General features: G+C 37.8%; 1 protein-coding gene across 12 annotated transcripts in view; it reads right to left on the reverse strand.

Moving 5' to 3' along the window:
- Positions 1–142: 142 nt before the first annotated feature.
- Positions 143–20,178, reverse strand: part of ATXN3 (ataxin 3) — a 38,859-nt gene continuing 18,823 nt past the window's right edge. For 5 of the 12 annotated variants that reach the window (XM_073895763.1, XM_025869451.2, XM_025869450.2 and 2 more), the window contains 6 exons: positions 17,772–17,904; positions 16,926–17,092; positions 15,524–15,620; positions 14,962–15,045; positions 9,443–9,531; positions 143–4,392 (listed from right to left, as the gene is read on the reverse strand). In XM_073895763.1, coding sequence (XP_073751864.1) covers positions 4,298–4,392; positions 9,443–9,531; positions 14,962–15,045; positions 15,524–15,620; positions 16,926–17,092; positions 17,772–17,904 — 665 coding nt within the window. In that variant the 3' untranslated portion in view covers positions 143–4,297. Of the gene's footprint in view, positions 4,393–9,442; positions 9,532–14,539; positions 14,594–14,961; positions 15,046–15,523; positions 15,621–16,925; positions 17,093–17,771; positions 17,905–20,178 lie in introns of all 12 variants that reach the window. The other 7 variants (XM_073895766.1, XM_025869457.2, XR_012379135.1 and 4 more) reach the window with 4 other exon arrangements.

Raw genomic sequence — 20,178 nt, forward strand, 5'->3', positions numbered from 1 at the left:
AGGTCCTGAGCCAGTAGGTGTGCCCTGAAGCTCTGGAACATTTCTGAAAAGCTCTCAGGTGGTTGCAGAGGCTGCTGGTCTTCCCACCATCCTTTGCGTAGCAAGGCGAGGAATTAACAGTCAATACAAATAAAAACAGAAATAAAAAAGCAAACATTATCTTTATTTAATAATCTTTGATATTTAAAATACAACTCATGGAACATCCACATTAACAATAGAATCCTCAGTGTTCAACAGTGCTTTGGAAGCCCGGCTTTTCTACGGACCAGAGAGGAAGGCCTGTGTGTGTAGTAACCGCAACAGAACTTGGAGGGGGGCACACACGGAGAGGGCTGCAGAGTTGGGTCCTGAGCAAATGGCACTGCCACAGAGCACTGGTGTCATGGCCAAAAGACAATGCTCTTTCAGGTGTTTTTCGTACTTGAATTTCAAATAGTTTATACAGAATAGTAATTTTTACAAAGTTCTTTCTAGTAGTCCAGTGTTATAGAAATTAATTTTTCACATTCAAATGTATATTTTTCTCTTTAAAAAAATTTTAAAAAGCTCCTGGAGACATTCGCCTTTGATCTATGCAAGAAACAGGTGAAGTGCTTCCTAAACGAATTAGGAATATTCACATATATTTCACTATTGCTTCCCATTCCTTGTCTGTGAATCCATAGTTTTAATTAAAATATTTACTGATACACTATTGTTAATTCAACATGCCAATTACTGTAAACTTAGAAATTATGTTACTAGCATCAATTTTTAAAATGTCAGAACATTTTGGAAAAAAAATAGCAAAGATTTTCTTCAAATTAAAAAAAAGTCAAAATTCAAGAATTAACCATGTCAATAATCTTTTCATTCATAAAAGTAAAATGGAACAAAGCGTTTTCCCTAATATAAGACTTAATACAAGCCAGTTCATCTTTTTAGCAAAAGAAGCTGATTCATAAAGGGACCAGGAATAAAGGAAAGTTTTTCTTTTGAAAATATGAAAAATTATTGACACTGCTGAAATGATTAGGTGATCCAATCTGTTTTTCTTAATTAAGATCACATATATAATATCTCCATAGTTGTTAGGGCCCAGATACAACAAACTATTTACTTTCAGGGCAGTGGTCATTGGGCTCTCCAGCTGCACATAAAGTTTTAAATAGGAAGTCATCAATATTAATTATTGAGTTCTCTTGAGAATTTAAAAACATTGAGATTTATTTCAACTGGAGATATTTTAATTTCTGTCACTATATTTTGCTTATGCCCTGACTCAATCTTCTTTAAATTTGCATGGGACCAATAGGCCAATTTTAAGACATTTAATAAATCTTGGCACTAGCATGATACTATTTAAAAAGAGTATCAGACATGCAGACATTCAAAATGTGATTTAGGCTCTGACAGGAATAAAATTTACTTTATTCAACTTAATATTAAATGAAAAAAACACAGACTATTGGTAGTTTTGAACTTTTTTCCTTACTAACTTTGGCATGAATAAAGTCTTAATTAAGGAAAATAAAGTTTTAAAGAAAGAAAAAAGCACCTCCTTAAATATTCTGGACTGTAAATTATTTGACCAAGATCTTAAAAGTTTAAATAGTTTACCTGCAGCAATCTTTTCAATTTACATTACTGAAATATTTGTATGTGAATTACTGTAAAAAATGTTTGATGGTTTTAGAGCAGAGGTTAACTACTGTTAATTTCTTTTAACTACTGTGAATTTTTAAAACATAAATAACTACTTATTATATCCATGGCATCTCAAAATATGAAAGTGGTGTTTCCAAAACTTGTTTAAACGCTAGCATCACCACTGTACGTATTTTATCCTGGTAACACAATTTATACATTAGAAAAATGACACCAACAGTTTAAATATTAAACATTAAGGTGTTCCCAATTGGTGAAACAGAATGGAATTCTTTATATAGAGTTCTTAGCAGACAGTTATCGTGAATTTCATTGTTTCTAACTTTCTTGCAGGTTGTTTACAGTAAATAACAGTTCCTGATGTGTGAACTATACCTTTGTATAACTAAGTTTTCTGATACTGTAGTTATGAGCATTGGCATCTCTTCATACTGGCCAATGAATTAAGGAATGGAATCTAAATTAAGTTTAAGCCAATCCAAACAAGTTGGCAGTTCTCTAGTCATTCTGGGTCGGCCTGCCAAATGCAACATTCATAAGAAATTAAATAAACACATTCAAATGTATCCAGTGTGTGCTCAGCTCTGCTGTAAAAAAAAAAAAAAAAAAAAATCCCTAAGTGAAGGTCAACATGCCATATTTCCTTAAGTGCTTTAATAAAGGCGTGTAATATAAGAACTTTATAAACTCTAAGGTTAAAACTTTCAAATGCATATTTCTTTTCTCATTTTTATATTAGGTAACTCATCCATTCAAGTGTATGAAAAATTTAATGTAATTTTTCAATGGGACAAGGTAAAAACTAATATCCATGGAAAATAGGACAAGCATATTGGGGACAACTACAGAAAAGTTCAATCTTAAAATATTTTGGTTTATAAATCTTGAGGGAGCAGTACTAAACTCCAACATCCCTTGCAATTCTAAAGTTTTAGAACTCTTCTGAAACATTTTCGATTCTCAAAAGAAAACTTTAGATTTTAAAGTGGTCTACTTTTGCAAGGGAAACTTCAGAAAATGTTATTTGGCACAAAATAATGACTAAAAAAAAATCTGTCTCTATCCAAAAAAAAAAAAGCTATATCATAATCATAAAAGGCATTTTTTCATCTCTTTTCACCTCGGCAATAAATCCTAGGTCAAAAAAACTTCCCTGATAAAATGTGTACAGCCATACACTAGTCATGGCAACACATCATACTTTAATTTTCTATGTTGTTGGCTGAAATTTCCTAACTTTTAGCTTATGAACAATTCAACATTCCAAACGGCTTCAAAGGGCGTGGAGAATGAGGGATGGGAAATCAGTGACAGAATCCGAAATGTCCATCTCAGAGAGACATAGTTAATTTTCACCAAAATCATACCACTGTATCAACCCAGCAAGAAACTCTCTGTGTATCCCAATTAAAGAATGTATATCAAAACTAAAGGCTTTATTTACAGACCCATTAAGTACTGTGTGACTTCTGTAATTCTTAAGCTACTTAAACATGATGTGAGTGTCAAAACACAGTATAAATGTAAATGTACTTTTGTTAGTAGATTATTTTCATGTTCCAGAGCATCATCTCTGGTGAGTGATACCTACTACAAGATACGCAGAAGCAGACATCTACGTTCCGTGACTCCACCGTAACCAGACAAGAGAGAATAAAATGAAGCTGCCGCTAAATCGAAAGCCAAATTTTGTCTCTTATACATTCATGGTGGGTATTATTTGTTAAGTCTGACACAGAAGGAAACTTGCTTGCATACTGTGCTTCTCCTATTTTTCTCAACTGGAGAAAAGGAAATATCAAGGTGCAGGAGAAAAGGTCTCAGCAGAGCTGTGACGGTCTAACATAACTGAGAAGACATTCATAAAACATCTGGAAAAGGATGTGCTCACACATTAAAAAAAAATTCTCATTTATTCTCAAATACTTGTGCAGAGTTGATTTCAGAGTTTCAGAATGCACCAGTATCATGAACTAATGATCCCATCTTAGAGGGCTTCAAAAAGCAAAACCTCAAGAAAGATTACCATCTTTCAAAAGAGCTGTAGAAAAGTAAGGAAAACCAAGTAGCAAAGAAATTGTGATCAGAGAAATAACATGAGAAAACATCCAAGGGCAAGCCACATAACTGGAAGGAAAGCAGCGAATCCTCCTGGAACCGTTACTACTATCAACACAGAAAAGAGACACTGTCCTAAATGGTTAACTTGCTTAATGAGAAAGAAAAGCAACTATGAGATGACGGAAAGTGAGTCAAGCAACCCGAACAGAAAGGATGAGAAGAACATGTATGGAAAAAGTTCTGTGGCAAGAGCTAATTAGTTGGTCTGCAAAAAGATCCAAGAAAAATGCCCTAATTTTAGACATGTTAGATATTGCACACTCAAAAAGAAAAAGGAACATTTAGAAAACTATTTTAAATTTCTTTAATTGCTAAATGCCTCTTTGGCTAGTCTTTGTGGAGGATCACTATTTAGTCCTACAATTGACTCATTTTTCCACTTTCTCATCTTTTTGTTGCAAACCACCTAAAAGTCTTATCTCCTCTGTTGAACATTGTTTGACACATTACTAAAATGGACCCTCTATGCTGTAACCACACAGAATAATAATGTTGGAAAGTATGAATAAATGATTTGTAAAAGGTATTATTTTTTCCCATCTGTTTTGAAATTATTTCTAACAGTTTCTAAAGACATGGTCACAGCTGCCTGAAGCATGTCTTCTTCACTCATAGCATCTCCTGTTGGGAAAGAAAACAAGTATCTCAGACATTTCTGGAAAATTCTTAAAGTCATCAAAAGGTAAGCTCTTAGAAAATGTATGTTTAACTACTATAGCTTCCTTTTTTGATTTTTAAAACTTACATAAAGCAACATGCCCTCTTTTACAGTTTTTTAAGTTTTGACAAATACATAGAGCTGTATAACTACCATCACCACCCAGATACGGAAATGCTCCACCGCCCCTTTGTGGTCAATCCCCATAATACATTTATTCTGTATTTCAAAACAAGTGCATTACGCCAAGGAAAAGATTTTACTTAGTTGTGCATATATATATGTGTGTGTGTGTGTGTGTGTATGTGTATATATATATATATATATATATATACACATATATATATAATTTGTTAAATTTTGTTTTGAAATAATGTATTTAGAGGAAGTTGCAAAGATAGTTCAGAGGGACCTTGTGTACATTTCAGCTCAATTTCACAGACTAGTTAAATCCTAGGTAACTACAGCTTAACCCAAAACTTGGATATTGACATTGGTACAAAGTTGTGTGACTTCTGTGCTATTTCATCACACATTTAGATCCCTGTAACCACCAGCACCACAATCAGGACGGAGAACTGTTCAAGTATCACAAAGATCTCTTTCCTGCTGTCCCTTTTGACTCACACCCCCTTCTCTGCCCCCACCCTTCCTAACTGCAGGCAGCCACTAATTTGTTCTCCATCTCTACAAATCTGTCATTTTTATTTTTTATTTTAATTTTTAAAAAAAGATTTTATTTGAGAGAGAGAGAGCACAAGCAGGGGGAGAGGCAGAGGGAGAAGCAGGTTCCCTGCTGAGCAAGGAGCCCGATGCGGGACTTGATCCCAGGACCCCGGGATCATGACCTGAACCGAAGGCAGACGCTTAACCAGCTGAGCCACCCAGGTGCCCCCAAATTTGTCATTTTTAGAATGTTACATAAATATAATCACACTGTAAGAGATCTTTCCTGCACTCAGCACAATGCCCTTGAGACTCATCCAAACTGTTGCATGTATCAAGAGCTGGTTTCTTTTTAGTCCTGAGTAGTATTCCACAGATGTACTACCATTTGTTTAACTGTTCACCTTCCTATAGGACATTTTGGTTGTTTCCAGATTTTGATTATGACAAATAAAGCTGCTATGAACATTTGTGTACAGTTTTTGCATGGACAGGTAAGTTTTCATTTCTCTGGGATAATGTCCAGGAGTCTTGGGGCGCCTGGGTGGCTGAGTTGGTTGAGTGACTGCCTTCAGCTCAGGTCATGATCCTGGAGTCCCTGGATCAAGTCCCGCATCGGGCTCCTGGCTCGGCGGGGAGTCTTCTTCTCCCTCTGACCCTCCCCCCCTCATGTGCTCTCTCTCTCATTCTCTTTCTCTCAAATAAATAAATAAAATCTTAAAAAAAAATGTCCAGGAGTCTAACTGCTGGGTTGTATGGTTAGTACAAGTTCAGTTTTTAAAGAAATTGACAAACTATTTTCCAGAATGACTCTAACAGTTGAAATGAAACACAGAAACCTCACCTCCTTTTACTCTACCATTTATAATGTAATTGCCTTAAATATTTTCTACATATACACTAACAACAAAATCAATATTCTAATTCTTCCCTCAATCATCAAATATAATTTAGAAAACTCAAAAGGAGAGGAATATCTATTGTTTACCCATATTTTTACCCTACTATTCTTTTTTTTCCTTCTGATGTTCCCAGATTAATTCCTTTAGCCATTATTTTAGGATGGGTCTACCAGTGAGAAATTCTAATTTTTCTCTTCATTCCTGAAATTTTCACTGGGAATTCTGGGGTGTTTTTCTTTTTTTTCTCCCCCCACCCCTTTTTTTTAAGATTTTATTTGAGAGAAAGAGGGAGAGAGAGCGAGCACCATCAAGGGGGAGGGGCAGAGGAAGAGAGAGAAGCAGACTCCCCACTAAGTAGGGATCCCGACTCGGGACTCAATCCCACGACTCTGCGATCATGACCTGAGCTGAAGGCAGATACTTAACCGACTGAGCCACCCAAGTGCCCCTGGGTTGTTTTTTCTTTCCAGCACTTGAAAAATGAAGGGCGCCTGGGTGGTTAAGCAACCAACTCTTGATTTTGGCTCAGGTCATGATCTCAGGGCCACGAGACTGAGCCCTGCGCTGGGCTCTGTGTTCAGTGGGGAATCTGCTTGAAGATTCTCTCTCTCTCCCCCTCTGCCCCTCCACCTGCTCGTGCATGCATGCGCATGCTCTAAAATAAATAAATCTTCAAAAAAAAATGTTGTGCCACTTCCTACTGATCTCCATAATTTCAGATGAGAAATGTGCTGTCATACAAATTGCTATAGGCAAGATGTTTTTAGCTGGTTTTAAGATTTTCCTCTTTTGTTCAGTTTTCAGAAGCTAGACTATGATGTCTTGGCATAAATTTTCTTTGGGCTTAACCCATTAGAGGTTCACTCAGCTTCTTAATTCTGTAGTTTATTTATTTTTTAGGCAGGGAGGGGCAGACAGAGAGGGAGAGAGACAGAATCTTAAGCAGGCTTCATGCGCAGTGTGGAACCCGACATGGGGCTCGATCTTACAACCCTGAGATCATGACCTGAGCCAAAATCAAGAGTCGGACGCTTAAACTACTGAGCAACCCAGGTGCCACAATTCTGTAGTTTTAGATCTTTTGCCAAAGCTGGGGATTTTCAGCCATTATGTCTTCAAATATTTTTTCAGCTGCACCCTCCTTCTCATCTCCTGGGATTCCCATGGCACATTAGATCTTCTACTACAGTCCCACAGGTATCGAGGCTTTGTTAATTTTTTCCAGTCTAATTCTCTGTGTTGTTCACAATGGGTAATTTCTATTGTCTTCAAGTTCACAGAGTCTTTCCTCTGTCCTTCCATTCACCTATTGGATCCAACCACTGCATTTCCAAATTTCAGGTATTGTTATTTTTCAGTTCTAAAATTTCCATTTAGTTCACTTTTATATCTTCTGTTTCTTTCTCGAAGCTATTTCTTCATTTCTTTTAAGGAGTTCATAATTGCTCAGTTTAGCATTTTTATGATGGCTGCTTTAAAAATCCTTGTGAGATTAATTCTGGTATCAGTGTCATTTTGGTGATGGTGTCTATGAACTGCCTTTTCTCAATTTTCCCTTGCTCTTGGTATGGTAACACTTCTGACCAAATCCTGAACATCTGCGGTGTTGCATGTTACAAGACTGTGAGTCTTACTTAAATCTTCTCTATTAGCAGGCTTCTGACACAGCACCATGGGGGGAGACGGATGCTGCCCTGCTGCGGCCAGAGAGGGGGAGCGTGTGTGTGATCATCACTGCTGTGCACACGTGGGAGTTCTGGCTCCCCACTGTCCTCCACTGCTATCTCCCTGACCAGAAGGGGTAGGAATGCCTCCTTACTGCTTCTCACTGACCTTCTGGGTGTGGCCTTGTTACTGCCTCGAATCAGTAACTCCTGATTCTCCATTGGGCCTCTTCTGAAACCACCCAGGCAGGAAGCCAGAGGGATGCCTCCATATTGTATTGGTGGGTGGAAGTCTAGGCTCCCTATGACCACGGACACCAAGGGAAAGGGCCCTTCCTTGTCTCCTAGAGGGAACCGAAGTCCCAGCTCCCCACTTGGCTTTCTCTGACATCACCCTGGCCAGGGGAAGCAGTTGGTACACCTTGCTCCTGCCAGGTGGGGTACCAGTCGACGCTCCTACTTGGCCTGTGCCGATGCGGTGGGGTGACAGTCAAGGCCAGTTTATTTACCTAATTCTGTTTGGCTACAAGAGAGTATTTATTATCTAATTTTACTTGCTAGGTAGTACCTTTTGACTACATAGAACAGACTTCGTCTCTGCTGTGGCTTCTTCAGCACCAAGTTCAGAGTATGTGAGACACACACACACACACACACACACACAAAATCCAGGCTACACACCACTACGTCATTCCTCTGGTCATCCAGCCTCCTATACAACCTGTCTTCTTTCTACCTTTCAGATTTTTCTTACATTTGTTTGCTATAAATGTCCACGGTTGTTAGCTGTAAACAGTAGGAGGAATAGGAAAAAGCACCAGTTCATTTTTTTTATTGTTAAACAGGAGTCCATTGTTTGCAAGTACCACGGTTTGTGCATCCATTCACCCCTGAAGGACAACAGTTAGGTAACTTCTAGTTTTTGACAATTACGAATGAAGCTGCTGTAAGCATTCACCTACAAGTTTTTCTGTGAACTTACTTTTTCTTTTTTCTTGGTTACATACCTAGGAGTGGGGCTACTGAATCATATGGTTAAGTGTACATTTAAGTTTATAAGAAAATACTAAACCGTTTTCCAAAGTTGCTGTGCCATTTTATATGTATGGGTGTCTAGCTGCTCTGATCCTAGACAGCATTTGGTACTGTCAATTTTTTTTATTAAGCCATTCTTATAATAAGGTGTGTAATGGTATCTCTTTGTATTTTTTAATTTGCATTTCCCTAATGATTATCAATTATTGACCATATTTTCATGTGCTTATTTGTCAACCATATGTTTGGTGAAGTATCTATTCTAGTCCTTCACCCATCTGAATTTTCTTCTTTCAGTTTTGAGAGTTCTTTACATGGTCTGCTTATAAGGCCTTTGTCACATACAGTTGTTTTCTTACTCAATTTGTACTACCAATAATTGGCCAAAGTTTAAAACCTATTAAACTGAGGCCTGATAAATAATTCTAGATTGCCTATTATTTAGACTACACTTGGGTGTTTTAGTTTTCCAGGTGGTAAAATCTATTCATCTTCCACCTACTAATACCCATTATCTCTGAGGAATTTTTGGAGAATGTATTAATTACTGTAAAGTTGCAAGTGTTGTTTATAATTTTAAAGCAACATATTCACTGAGTGCTCTAGTCTGCTGCTTCTTAATCGGAGGATATTTAGTAGATTACAAATTCATACAAGAGTTTCAGTATAATTAAAGAGGGGAGAAAAAAGCCTGTAAAGCCAAAATCACAGGGAGCCTATGTCTGGGCATGGTCGGAGACGCATACCTGGATCACTGCCTGGTGCTCCTGAACTTGTGGTCGGCCTCTCACTTGGTTGTGAAAGCTGCCCCGGTGGATCCTGTTGCTGCTGCTGCCTGAAACAGTCCAAAGTGATGTGCATTAAAAAAACAAACCCTAAGAATAAATATGCCATGAGAGAAAGTATTCACATGGAAAATACAAGGTTCCACAAACAAGAGTCATTGCCACGAGCTCTATAGAAGAATGCCAGAGCCATCAGTCTGATTTATGTTACTTAAAGGTATCACAGCGCCGATCCTAGGAAACCTAGATATAAAATCTGAATTATCAGACAATAGGTAAAGATTTTCACAAGATAACACATAAACACAAGCATTCGCTGGGAGCTATTCTTATGTAAATGTGTTGCTTTACAGATCCTTAATATCGTTGGAAGTCACTAAAAATAAGCACCTTTGAGAATATAAAGCATCCCCATTACCATGCAAGTTAACATGCTCTTTCCATGGCCGGCTCCTCCTTGTCATTCAGCTCTGAGCTTCAGCATGTCCTCGGAGAGACCTTTGCTGACCAGCCACCTGCAGCAGCCTCCAGGCATCCTCACTATCTCATCGCTGCTCCCTTTCAATTTCCAGCATCAGCTTATCACCATCTGATATTGTGTCTCCCTCTTTCCAGAATCAGCTAACAAGAGCACAAACCTTATCTTGTTTCCCAAGTGCCTAAAACAGTGCCTGTCACATGGTAGACATTCACCAAATACTTGATGAATGAAAGAATTACCTTTTGAAGATGTATGATCAAGCTTCAGTACCATTTATTGCATTAAAATAAATTTTCCCTGTATTTTTTTCCAGATGGAAAAACAATGTCAGAAAAATCCACATTTTAAAAACTTTTAAACATGATGGTTATGATGTAAATATGTAGGACAGTGTCCTTGTAGTAAAAAAATACACACTGAAGTATTGAGATGAATGGGAGATCAGATCTGCAAGTTATTCTCAAATCCCTCAGAAATGTCAACAATTGGGGAATTTGGGCAAAAAGGTATAAAGGAGTTCTGTGAACTATTTCTGCTTGTACATAAATTTCAAATTATTTCACATCATACACACATATATGTTGAAAATTAAAACTCACAAACAGCTGGTACTCTGAGAAGCCATAGCTTGAAAAAAAAAGCTTGGAAGGATTTTTTAAAGGAACCAGTATTTTAAATTTACCAGTAACACTATTAATAGAACAGCGTACTTTTTTCCCCTTAGAGTCTCAATCTTCTGTTTTAAATATGAGTACCAAAGAAAACCCAAGTACGCTGACGTTTGTCTCGGTTTATTCTCAGGCATGCGTGGCTAATGATGCACAAGAGGGCAGGAGGCTCCCATCAGCACACCCTGAGTCTGAGATGTGCATGAGAGAGAGAGGCTGTGAGGCAGGAGGAATCCTGGCCCATCAGATCTCTCTCCATGCCCTTTCCCCCTCCAATCAAGACAAAATGTCAGAACACAAGAGCATGGTAGGTGAGGCAGTGACCTTAGAGGGATAACCTTTATTCTACTTTAAATTTATGAAAAGTGAGAAGTAAATGAATTGCCAAACTTGAAACAATTTTGACACCTTTCATATTTGATGACACAGTAATATGCAACATGTTCAAACAGCAAGTCAGCACCATTCCCACTGTGGCTTTGAATGTGCCCTCGGAATCACAGAAGCCAGAAAGCTAAAAACAACATCTTAGGTCTCTCAACAGCTAGGATTCTGGTTATCAATTAAGCCCTCACAGAAATGAGACACAGCCATCCCCCTGCTGCTTTGGCTGTTCTCTGCTGGCAAGTAAAGTCAAGGAGCTGCCAGTCCCAGGATTCTGCTTCATGGCAGCTGCAGTCGGCACTAGACTTCGTGTTCCCATGTCTAGGCAACTGTGGTGGCAGCTTCCTGATCCTTGGATCACAGCTAGAGCAGTGTGTTCTTCAACTCCATATCCCGACTCCCCATCATGCCAACTGGGGCAGTGGACGCAGCTCTTCGAACAAGTCGGTCTGTGGAATTCTGGAAGCCTGGCCTACAGCCTGCACCTCCAGCTCTTCCTGAGACTGTGTAAGCCCTGAGTTTCTGTACTGCTTTCCTGTTTAAAATACCTCTACTAGCTTGTTTCTTTTTTTAAAAAAAAGATTTATTTGCTAGAGAGTGTGCGCACACGAGAGAGAGAGAGAGAAAGAGAGCACAGCAGGGGGAGCGACAGGCAGAGGGAGAAGCAGGCTCCCCACTGAGCGAGGAGCCCGATGCGGGACTCGACCCCAGGACCCTGGGATCATGATCTGAGCCAAAGGCAGATACTTAACTGAGTGAGCCACCCAGGTGTCCCTACTAGCTTGTTTCTTAAACTGAATCCTGTTATGCCATGCCACTGAGGTGGTGGCTCAAGTGTTAGACAATCAAAAAATCACAGCAATCCATGACCATAAAGACAATGCCCAGTAATTCCTTCTTTGTTAGCAAACACGTTTTTAGTAACAGAAGAAAAGAATCTGCATCGTTTCAGAGCTACACCTGGAGAAGACATTAAAATACTAAGATATCTGTGGAATACTTTATGGTTTACACAATAGTTTTACACAATAGTTTTACACACATTGCCTAATTTGATGCTCAGTTTGTGAGTTTTTAAGGTAGGTTTTATAGTGACATTGCTGATATAGTAAGAGTTTTACTTGGGGTTTTATAATAGGTTTTAATAGGTTTTTTAAATAGGTTTTAAAATGGATTTAGAGATTACTACTGGAAAAATATATCTCGGCTGTGAACATGTTACTTAACACTCATTCATTAACTATGACTTTGTTGTCTTTTTTTAGGATTTACTTTAGAGAGAGGGAGAGAGTGCATGCATGCGCGAGTGGGGGCAGGGGCAAAGGGAGAGAGAGGGGGGAGAGAGAGAATGAGAGAAGCGGACTCCCTGCTGAGTGGGGAGCCCAATGCAGGGCTGGATCTCACAACCCTGAGATCATGACCTGAGCCGAAGTCAAGAGTTGGGACACTCAACCAACTGAGCCGCCCAGGCGCCCCCATTAACTGTGACTTTGTAACAGGTAGGTGTCTAAACAGTATTTTTATGCTTGATGCATGAATACTGCGGTTACTACATTAGGCATGAAGCTTCAAATACTGTATAGGGAAAAAAAACTATTTGAATGAGTAACAAATAAACCATTTGAATGGGAAAAAAACCTTATTCTGAATTCAAAATTTGTTTGAATAACAAGTTAGCACCAGGGTCAGTTTGGAGAAGGTCAAAAACAAAAAATTAGCTCAATAACCTTAAAGCCAAGTTCCCAAAGATTGAAGCTAGAGAGACAAGGACCTTGTAGTTTTAATAATCAGGAATTCTAGTGAAAGGCCTCATATTGGAGACTAATACTGTTTCTCAGCTCCTTTACTAATGAGTCCTACAAGATTCTGAATGCTAGACAATGCTGAAAAGAAACACCAAGAAGTTAGCTCTTAACGCTTCTCAGCAACATGTGACTCTGTAAAATATTCTCTAGTTCTCCTTAAGTTCCCAGCAGTATTTTCAAGGACAGACCAGGAGGCAGAGGATGAAGCTGAAGCTGGAAACCATCACCGCACACCTTCCTCCCCAGTCAACTATCCTTCAACCGGGAAGGAGCTGCACTGATGCTCAAACACTTTAAATCCTTTCTACTATAAAGATTAAATGTATTAAAGTTCTGTATTTTCAATCTGCCTCCCCCCCCAAAAAAACTAAAAAATATTTTAAATAAAAAAGGGATTTGTTTTTTAAAGTATAAAAAATTTTCTTTTTCTTAGATCTACTTGTGAATTTTGTAGTTTTGCTATAAAGTATGTCTGTTTGGACCAATGTGATCTGGCAAAAAATGGAATGTGAAATAAGCATGATAGAAGTATCATTTGGGAACGTTCTGGAAAGCAGTTTAGAAATCTGTACCAAGACCTTAAAAAATGTTTCTGTCCTTTAACCCCAAAATTTCAGAATAATTGGAAGAAATGATGAGAGGTTTGAGGCATAGGGTTAGTACAAAGATTGTTCATTGCACTATTAATTGTAATAGTAAAGATCAAAGGTTCACATATAAATTATGATATATACCTTCATTTTATGAAATATCACACAGCCTATTACAAAGACTATTTACTATGATGGGAAAATGGATGTAACTAATATACATTATATGTGTCTGTGTGACTAGAAGAGAATGTGTCAAAATACTAACGTTCATTATTAAAGGACAGGATTGTTTTCTTTTAATTTTGATATGGCTTAAAATAAATTTTCTAGAATATCGGTTTTTATCTAATTAAACAGTTTTAATTTTTTTTAACAGATTTTATTTTTAAATAATATGTACACCCAATGTGGGGTTCTAACTTAAACAAGATAAGAGTTGCATGCTCCACTAAGTCAGCCAGGTACCCCTTAAGTTACTTTTTAACATTACCTAGATGTTTGATGATATTGTAGAATTACCAGTAATTATTGTGTGATAATTATTAACATTACAGTGTGACAATAACACTTTTCTATATTCCAAAAAAATGAATGAAAGGATACAATAATTTAGATTTGTCACAAAATAATCCCAGCTTGGGGGTGGGAGAGGGGAAAGCAGGAGGGATGCGGGGCACAGAAAACCATGACTGGCCATGTGCTGATATTTGTTAAAGCTGGGCAATGTTAGGTAAACAGGGGTTCATTATGCTGGTTTCTCTATTTTTTTTTTTAAAGATTTTATTTATTTATTTCAGAGAGAGAGAGAATGAGAGACAGAAAGCACGAGGGGGAAGGGGGTCAGAGGGAGAAGCAGACTCCCCGCCGAACAGGGAGCCCGATGCGGGACTCGATCCCGGGACTCCAGGATCATGACCTGAGCCGAAGGCAGTCGCCCAACCAACTGAGCCACCCAGGCGCCCTGGTTTCTCTATTTTTATAGATATTTGAAGTTTACCATAATTAAAAAAACTAAAAAAATTAAAAATCTGAAAGGAAGTGAAGCACTAATAAGTAAGCACTATTTTGAAATTTTATATAATTAAATCCATTAATCTATCACTGAATAAAGACTAGAAATATCTCACATTAAGAGGATGTCAGCTGATCAGAACTTTCCTCCATATACTTCTGAGTTGTGACTTAAAAAAAAAAAACAGAAAACAAGGTAAATATTATCTTCATTACACCATGAAATGTAAAATGCTCCAATACTGTAGATCCCACTAATACTGCCAATTATGATTTTAAGATGCTTCTCAATTGCAGAGATGTTGAAATGTGAAAATATGTACATCTCAGAATTGAAGAAACACAGGGAAGAGGCCAGATTCAGTCTCGGGCCTTCTGGTTTCCGATCTGGGATCAGAGGGTCTGAATATCTACCTAAAGATTACTGTGTAACCTTTAAAATAGTTTTCTCCTTAAAAAAAGAAAAAGGGAAGACAACTTGTGAATGGTAGTTACTGAAAAGGATGACATTTTTATTTTCTAATTTGAGAGCACTTACATAGTGTAGTTGGGTTTTGGGAGCTGATGATTCAGATTTATGGTTTGTCCCCACGTCCCTGTGCCGACAGGCCTGCAGTAACCCCTGAAGTGGCAATAAGAGGCAATAAGAACAATTAACCACCACCTCTATCTGGGATGGGAGACTGTTCCCTGACCACAATGCTGTTTTTCCTTTTAAGTGACAGAAGAACTTTGCTGGGTTGGTCAGGTAACCAAGAAGCACATCCAGAGGATCATTAGGCATTGTTCTTGCTTTGGTGCAATTCCATTTTCTTTTGATGACATAAATTTTACTGGGTTTCCTTCACCTTATTTCATATAAACTTAACTGGTATCGAGGCAAAGGTATTCCCTAAAACTCCGTATCATTTCACTTCATTTGCCGTAAATTTAAAAAAAGAATACACTCAGATGTTCAAAGGATTCAAGTGGTAACCAATCTTTTAAAAGGAGAGAATCCTAAGTAAAATAGTTTAAACCAAAGCTCTATGTGTAGAAACTGTAGACAAAACAAAGTACACATTAAATATGCAATTTTAATATTGTACCAACTACTTTACTTTTCAAAGTAGGCTTCTCTTCTCTTCCGGAGCTCTTCTGAAGTAAGATGTGTACCTGATGTCTGTGGAATATCTTGAGATATACTTCTGGAACTACCTGAAAACAAAAGAAAACAGAACAAAAAACTAATCATTTTATTTACCAATTTAAGCAATGCTATGTTTGTACTTATTTGAGCAAGTTTTTCAAAGTTTTCTTCTTAAAAATATTGTGCTACTATTTCTGTAAATATAAGAAAGGCTCTGAAACGCTCAAGGACAAATCTGAATAAGTTAGTTCAAATATAACCTGTGTCCACACCCATCTCTGATATAGCGGATGTGAGGATGTAAGTCCAACAACCAACCTGGAAGGAAGAGCCATTAATACCACACCTGTGGGCCCTCTTTAACTTATGAGAAATGAATGGGCACTTTCAACTAGAAACAACTTAAAGTGGGTGACCGTAAACCCATTATCTGTATTCCTCTATCCTAAAATACTTGCATGCTATACCAACTTAAGTGTGTGTCCCTGTTCTCACTTAATAACTGCACCAACCAGAGATCCTGCCCAGATGGTGAAATAAAGCGGGAAGAAAAGTGAAGGACATGAAAATATCTAAAATTATAAAAGCTGTTGCCTGTTAATTACTGGCTAATCCAGCAGGGCTCTACTAATCAAAAATGGGATTGCACATATGAAGCACTCCAAGGTGTGCCAGGAGGCATGAGAATTCGGGATAAAAAGCATAATCTTCATATTAATGTAAGTTCAATTTTATTTAGATATTTAAGAAATTCCATTGAGTAATCTCATTAAGTAAAAGGCAAATTCACATTAATTAGATGAAAACAAAACTGCCAAAGAAAACCACGCATACCTTTCAGTAAGCCTCTTTGAGCTACATCCCTGACAATTCCCTCTGCCTGGATTGCCTAAGGGATACATCTTCATTCTCCTCTGCTAGCTGGCTTATGTCACTATCATGTGGGCCCATCAACGTGGGCTTAAGTTGTTAAGTTGCAAAGCCACTAAGTGTTAGACTTTTTAAATATTTTCTGCCCAGGCCTTCCTTTGTATATAACGGCATACATTTGTAAAACAGCTGATCTGGGTAAGGGCCTCCCCACTTTCTGCCCACAAAGATTAAGCTCCATTTATTGTTATGTTAGTATAGTATTATAACCAAATGGAAAAACCAGAATAAAAATATAACTAGTCCTAATATAACTTACGCTGTAAAAAGTTATTTGTATTATAAGAAAGCTGAAAGAATAGCTGATTGTATGTCCATAATTACTGCTTCTACAGTAATTGTCAAAGAACTTCTACCAACGGTACATTAACTTCCAGGGGAAATAAGAATAATCTGAATCAATCCTTCAACAACAAATGAAGTACACATCCAAATGTCGATACCTTGCATACTGAGCTGAATAGCCCTGCGGAGATCTGCTTCTTCATCTTCCATGTCAATTTCTTGGCGACTTAGTGCCAGAGCCCTCTGCAAATCTTCCTCATCTTCGTCTAACACGGTTGACCCATCATTTGCTTCTAAGACTCGTTCCAGATCTGTTTTCTGGACTCTAAAGAACAAAAACAGATAGCAACTGCAGATCAGTCTTCTATTTTAAATAAAACATAGAGACACTTATAAATCAAAGATTTTTTTAAATAATTTTTTTAAGATTTTATTTTTAAGTAATCTCTACACCCAACATGGGGCTCGAACTTAGATTGTTTTTTTTGTTGTTGTTTTTTAGATTTTGTTTTTTTAAGTAATCTCTACATCCAATGTGGGGCTTAAACTCACAACCCTGCGATCAAGAGTTGCGTACTCTACTGACTGAGCCAACCAGTTGCCCCCAAAGAGTTTATGTAAGTCAAAAATTACATTTTCTGGCAGATAATCTAATAATATGAAGATTGTGCTGTGATGTGCATCTAAGCTAATTAAGTAATTCAAAGAGTTGATTCAAGTTTGAACAAAAAAGCTTCACTAAAAATAAAAGAAAGCTAAAAAAAAAATCACCAACAATAAAAGGACCACACATCCAATGTAAGCATGAAAATGTAATTCTTGGGGCACCTGGCTGACTTAGTAGAGCATGCAACTCTTGATCTCAGGGTTGTGAGTTCAAGCCCCACACTGGATGCAGAGATTACTTAAAAAAAAACAAAATCTTTAAAAAGAAAAAGAAAAAGAAAGTGCAATTCTTGTAATGAAATACTATCATATACTCCATACTGCAGGCTTAATTTTACCTCTGTTCTTTTAGTTGTGCTAATTCTTCTCCAATGAGTTTTGGTCTATGCATCTGTTGGACCCTGATCATCTGTAAAAGTTGGTCAGCTTCACAATCTGGCAGATCACCCTTAACAACAAATATAGAATAACCTAAAAAAAAGGCAAAAATAAACTAAAACAGCTAGTAAGAGATTAAAAATAGGTTAAAATGATAGCAGATGGAAAGGCAGCACAGTAGAGTGGAAAGAATACAAGCTGAAGAGTGAGAAAGACCGGGGTTCAAATAATGTCTCTTACACTTACTGGCAGGGTGATCTAGGACAAACTACTGAAAGTCTCTAAGCCCCACTTTCTTCATCTGTAAGACAGGAATAGCCATCTCATAGAATGACTGTGAGGAATAAATGAAATCATGTCTACAAAGGGCCCTACCAAAAAAGTACGTGAACCAAGGAGACTACTCACTAGATGGTAACAGAGAGGCAGGTAAAGGAGTGGGGAAGAGCAAGGAATTTGGAATCAGATGGCCAGGGTTTTGGTCCTAGCTCTTCCAATTCCAAGACTGAGCATGGTCTTCGGTAAATCACTTTACCCAGCTATGTCTTGGTTTATGCAATTGTTAGACTAATGATACTGGTACCTTCCTCAGAGGGCTGTTGTGAGGATACAATCAGATAATGTGTGTAATAATGTGAAATACAGGTAAAATGAATCATCTGTAGAAACAGCTGCCCTCCCCACCCTGACACACACGCACACACACACACACAACCCCCTCCTCACTGAAAACAGGAGTAGGGAAACCAACGCTCAAAATCTAGTCAAGGTGTTGCTGATATGGTTCATATTTTGAAAGAATTACACTGATTCAGTGTAATTTTTTATAAATATGATTTACAGCCAGAGTTTTCCCAGCTAAATACTCCACATAAAAACTGAACATGGGTGGACTATACCTAAGTCATTCTAAACAATATAAGCTTTTCTACCATAAATTTTTCTTAAACTTTGGTACTTATTACTGGATATCCTTTGTGAGCGTTAAAAGATAATGAAACAAATGAACAGAGATCAAAAGAACTGTTAATGGAAAAATTCAAAACAGTACAATATTTATTTTTTGAACAAGGACATAATATGATTAATATACTTTTTAAAAATAAGGACAAATGTGCTCAGAGTTCAGATGGTCTAGCGTGTCTTATGACAGTAAAATTGTTCCCAGATGTTAAAGTAATTGTGTCACCACCATGGCATTCCAGGAAGAGCATCATGAAGAACAGAAACTGTCTTGTTTAGGTGGCACAGTAAATACCTCAGGTTTTATTCAAGATGTTAGCTTTCATACTAAGTATGCTGGGAAGAAACTGAAGGATGAAGAGAGCAAGTGCCATAACATGCATTACACTGTTTAAAAAGCACTCTGGGCTACTTCATCAATATAACGTACAGGAACTAGAGTACAAGAAGAGAGAGCCTGACTAAAATGGAAAACCTGAGGGACAGCATATATTGGGAGAAGAAAAATCAGTCTTTTGCAGACACGTTCAGTTTGAAATGCTTCCTGGACGTCCCAAGTGGAGAGGTCAATGTGAGGAGTTTGGTGTTCAGGGTAGATGTGTAGGCAGAAGACAAAAGTTTAGGAATTATGGGCATACAGATTTTTTTAGAGATGGTATCTAAAATAATGGGATAGCGACAACAACAACAATAGGACAGCACATAATCAAGAAATTGTCCAAGGACTGACCTCTGGGTCACTTCAGCCACAAGAGATCAGTAAGGGTAAGACCCACAGAAGCAATCTGAAAGAGGCCAATGAGATGTGAGGAAAACCAGAGCACAGTGGCCCGGAAGCCAAGTGTAGACAGTATTTCAAGAAGGAAGGACATACTTAGGTACCAAGGTTTAGGCATAAAAGAAAAAAACATACTAGTATATGAAATCAAAGAAATAAAGATACTATAATCCTAAATGTAAATGGGAAAGAACAACATGACAATAAACCCAGTAGCAATAAGCATGCTCGTACCCAGACTGATCTTTCACAGGAACATAAAGGGCAAGAAACACACAAGGTAAGCCTGACACGTCTTGTCTAATGAGAAAGAAAGCCTTCAAAAAGCTACAATGGTCATTTCAGAAACCTAGGACTCAACTTCAAAAGGCTCCCCCTTGTCCGCGTGGGACAATCTGAGTATCAATATGAATAATAATTACAATGTACTGAAACACATGAACTATGTTTTGATGGATTAGTTTACCATGACATACAAGAAAACCCCAAACTAACTGGTTACCTTTGGAGGAAGGACACTATGAAACTCAACTCATCCTAAAAAGTGATAAAAGGGAAGAAAACGTATCCTGCTTTTCCCATATGAACTCTACTTCAGGATAACCAAATCACTGATCAAAGCTTAT

This window comes from Callorhinus ursinus, unplaced genomic scaffold (assembly GCF_003265705.2).
Source record: "Callorhinus ursinus isolate GAN/ISIS: 27379988/994484 unplaced genomic scaffold, GSC_fseal_2.0 scaffold8, whole genome shotgun sequence".
NCBI classification, from domain to species: domain Eukaryota; kingdom Metazoa; phylum Chordata; class Mammalia; order Carnivora; family Otariidae; genus Callorhinus; species Callorhinus ursinus.